The following is a 3,172-nucleotide window of genomic DNA, read 5'->3' as shown; positions in this document are numbered from 1 at the left end:
TACGTATATATATATATATATATATATATATATATATATACACAGTATTTTTTTCTGACCGTAAGAATTACTTACCGTGACAACTATATTTGAAATACAAAATTATTATTATTATTTAATACTGTTAGCAGGTACAAAATAAACTTAGAAAACTTCATACAACATCAAAAATAAAAATTACTACCAATAATTATATCTATAACTACGATTATAAAACACTTTATAAGGAACATTAGCTTCACTGAGAAAACAAACAATATACATAATAACTTTGTTGGCTAGCTCTGAAACACACACACATATATATATACGTACTATTTAAACACAGATTTTCAAACCCAAACATTTTAGATAGGTTTACAATCTCTCAAGAATACTAAATGACTATACTGAAGTGTATTTGTTAGATATAACCACAATGTTTAACAATGACGCTATTAAGACAATCAATTTTCTTTTGATCACTGACCACCAGTTCAACAACACCGTCAACCAAAGATCCCACAAAAAAACATCCATAAGGAATGTACAATACACATACAAGTAGTTTACTCAAAGCTTCACTCAAGTAAATACTGTATTGATGGAAACAATTATTGTTACGGAAATGAATTTTTCTTCTGAAACGTGTGTTTTGGTACTGGAAGTTGTCCTCTTACAATATACATATAAAAATAACAGAATGTAGTCTCTTAAAATACAGATTTAAAAATCACTGGAAGTTTTACTATTAAAATACAGACGAAAAAAAGCACAACACCATAATTGGAGAGAAGACTAAAGTATGTAACAAAAGAAACAAAGTGAAAACTTTCTAACACTTCTCATAATGAAGAACACACTTGACCCAAGTCCTGTATGACTCAATTATATCAAACTTCCCTAATAAAGACAGTTTGACTGATGCAAACACATCAAAACACATGAAGCCAAAACTAAAAATAGTCCTTTTCTCTTCAGCCAATGGTGATTTCGTTATATTTAGTTCTAGGTGAGCAGATAGTGACACACAGTAAGGCAAAAAAAATCCATTCCTTTTACGTCTGAGGGTACCATTTGTCCAACTAAGTATTTCATTCCAACATACAGAATGTCGTTAAGTTTTAAAATTCTCCTACGGTATTAACATTTTTTTTTTTTTAATTTCTAGTTGTATTTTTAATAACTTATATTTTGCATTTTGAAAATACAGATTGGCACCTTTAAACACTTCACTCCCAATGAGTGTCCTTTTTGTGCATCAGGAAAACTAAACAAACACAAAAGCCAGTACACGTGTCTCTGTCATCTGGTATTCCACTTAATAAAAAAAAAAACTTGTATCTCACTTCTTTCACAAACAAATCAAACCTGAATATTTAAAATTTTACAAACATTACTCAAAGAAAAATCAGAGTAAAAAAAAGGAATTTTTATTATATCAACAGAACCCTTCATTTATTAATGACCATGGTTTTACCTGACCCATGGTCATTATTAAATGAAGTATTTGTGAAAGGTACAACTGCCTTTTATTCTCTCCTCAATTCTGTAATCATGGAGTTTCACCAAGTACTGATGGTTTCAAGTATCAGTTATATAATAACATATCTCTTTCACTGCCATGTGCACATATACACCCCCCCCCCCTCCTCTAAAACACTGCCACACGAGTTTGGAAGTTTGTGCCACCCTGAAGAAAAGGTATTTAAGTTCCTAAAGTTTTCAAGCTTTAGAGAAAGTAGTGAAATATTCAAACATGTATCCTTTTGTTTTTTATTGTGTATTTACAAAACTAAACCTGGCACTGGGAGAGTTGTTCGTCTATAATTATGGTAATGAAACAGTTAATTCAGTCCTTAACAAACAAAAAAGAAGAAAGATTTAAACTGTTGATTATAATTACCATTGCTATTGTATAAAGAATTAAGTTTTAAAATAAACTAGCCAAACTCAGTTGTCACATCTGATGTATTGTAGATTTCAGTGGACTTTTATGTGCACCAATTTAAAGCTTGATTTCTGGTCAATGAGTAATCATGAGATAAAACATCTTTACACAGTCTGTAATGTTTTCCCATCACATGTAAAACAGCCCCATAAGATCTTCAGCTGTTCTCACTTGGGAAAAAAATGTACTCAGTGTTTGTTGTTATAATTTTAAATAGCTTTTTGAGATATGGGCTTTTAAGGTATATTAAATTACGTTTTGAAGCCATTACAAATTATGAGGTACTTTACTTTGATGCTTTGTTTTTACTATTTATAAATTTACTTTATCTGAGTAATACAGGCTAGTTATGACCACAAAATTGTGTACCGATTTCACTATTTTCAGGTCAGTGTTCTTAAGTTTGCACAGGGCCTTAATAATTACACCTACCTAATACAACTACTGCATATACACATGTACTTAAATGCAACTTTTCAAAATGAAAGATTTTAACCAAATTTACAATCTGTCAGTACTACTAATAATAATAATATTAAGTGTATTGATCATGTACAACTATAACTCTCACCTGCACTTAACAATACATTGTTGGCAGACATATGCCACTGTATTAGACCAACCCTCTTTTGGTGACCCATCAGCTCAACAACAGGATCAACCAAAGGTCGGACCAAACCTCCATCAGGAATGTGCCAAACACGGACAAAGGTATCATCAGATGCACTTGCTATGACATTATCATTGTGAGGACACCATGCAATGTCCATCACGGGGCCCTTGTGACCTGCAACCTGAGGATAGCTGACATCAATTCTTCCTGTCTGTAAAAAATAAAAACATCACAAGGTAGGTGTGATTAGAACTGTTAAATATCAAACCAATTCATATTTGTTCAAAAAACATTACAAGGTAGCTGTGATTAGAACTGTTAAATCTCAAACCAATTCATATTTGTTCAAAAAACATTACAAGTTAGGTGTGATTAGAACTGTTAAATATCAAACCAATTCATATTTGTTCAAACAACATATAAAGTTAGCTGTGATTAGAACTGTTAAATCTCAAACGATTTACAATTAGTATAGCAGTGTCAGTCTGTATTGTTACATGTATAATTAGTGATAGTGTCAGTCTGTATTGTTACATGTATAATTAGTGATAGTGTCAGTCTGTATTGTTACATGTATAATTAGTGATAGTGTCAGTCTGTATTGTTACATGTATAATTAGTGATAGTGT

At 31.2% G+C, this 3,172-nt stretch overlaps 1 protein-coding gene across 1 annotated transcript in view; it reads right to left on the bottom strand.

Moving 5' to 3' along the window:
• The window catches only part of LOC106473081 (coronin-1B-like), a gene marked incomplete at its 3' end in the record, with an annotated part of 27,540 nt that overhangs the window by 2,633 nt on the left and 21,735 nt on the right, over positions 1–3,172 (bottom strand). Inside the window, exons 3-5 of the mRNA XM_013933758.2 lie at positions 2,496–2,754; positions 2,064–2,091; positions 1,042–1,114 (exon numbers count right to left, since the gene is read on the bottom strand). Of these exons, the coding sequence (XP_013789212.1) occupies positions 1,042–1,114; positions 2,064–2,091; positions 2,496–2,754 (360 nt within the window). The remainder of the gene's footprint in view (positions 1–1,041; positions 1,115–2,063; positions 2,092–2,495; positions 2,755–3,172) is intronic.

The sequence above is a fragment of the Limulus polyphemus genome, unplaced genomic scaffold (assembly GCF_000517525.1).
Source record: "Limulus polyphemus unplaced genomic scaffold, Limulus_polyphemus-2.1.2 Scaffold5866, whole genome shotgun sequence".
Classification (NCBI taxonomy): Eukaryota; Metazoa; Arthropoda; class Merostomata; order Xiphosura; family Limulidae; genus Limulus; species Limulus polyphemus.
The sequence above is the reverse complement of the archived record's forward strand: the minus strand, read 5'-3'. Positions and strand labels throughout refer to the sequence as shown.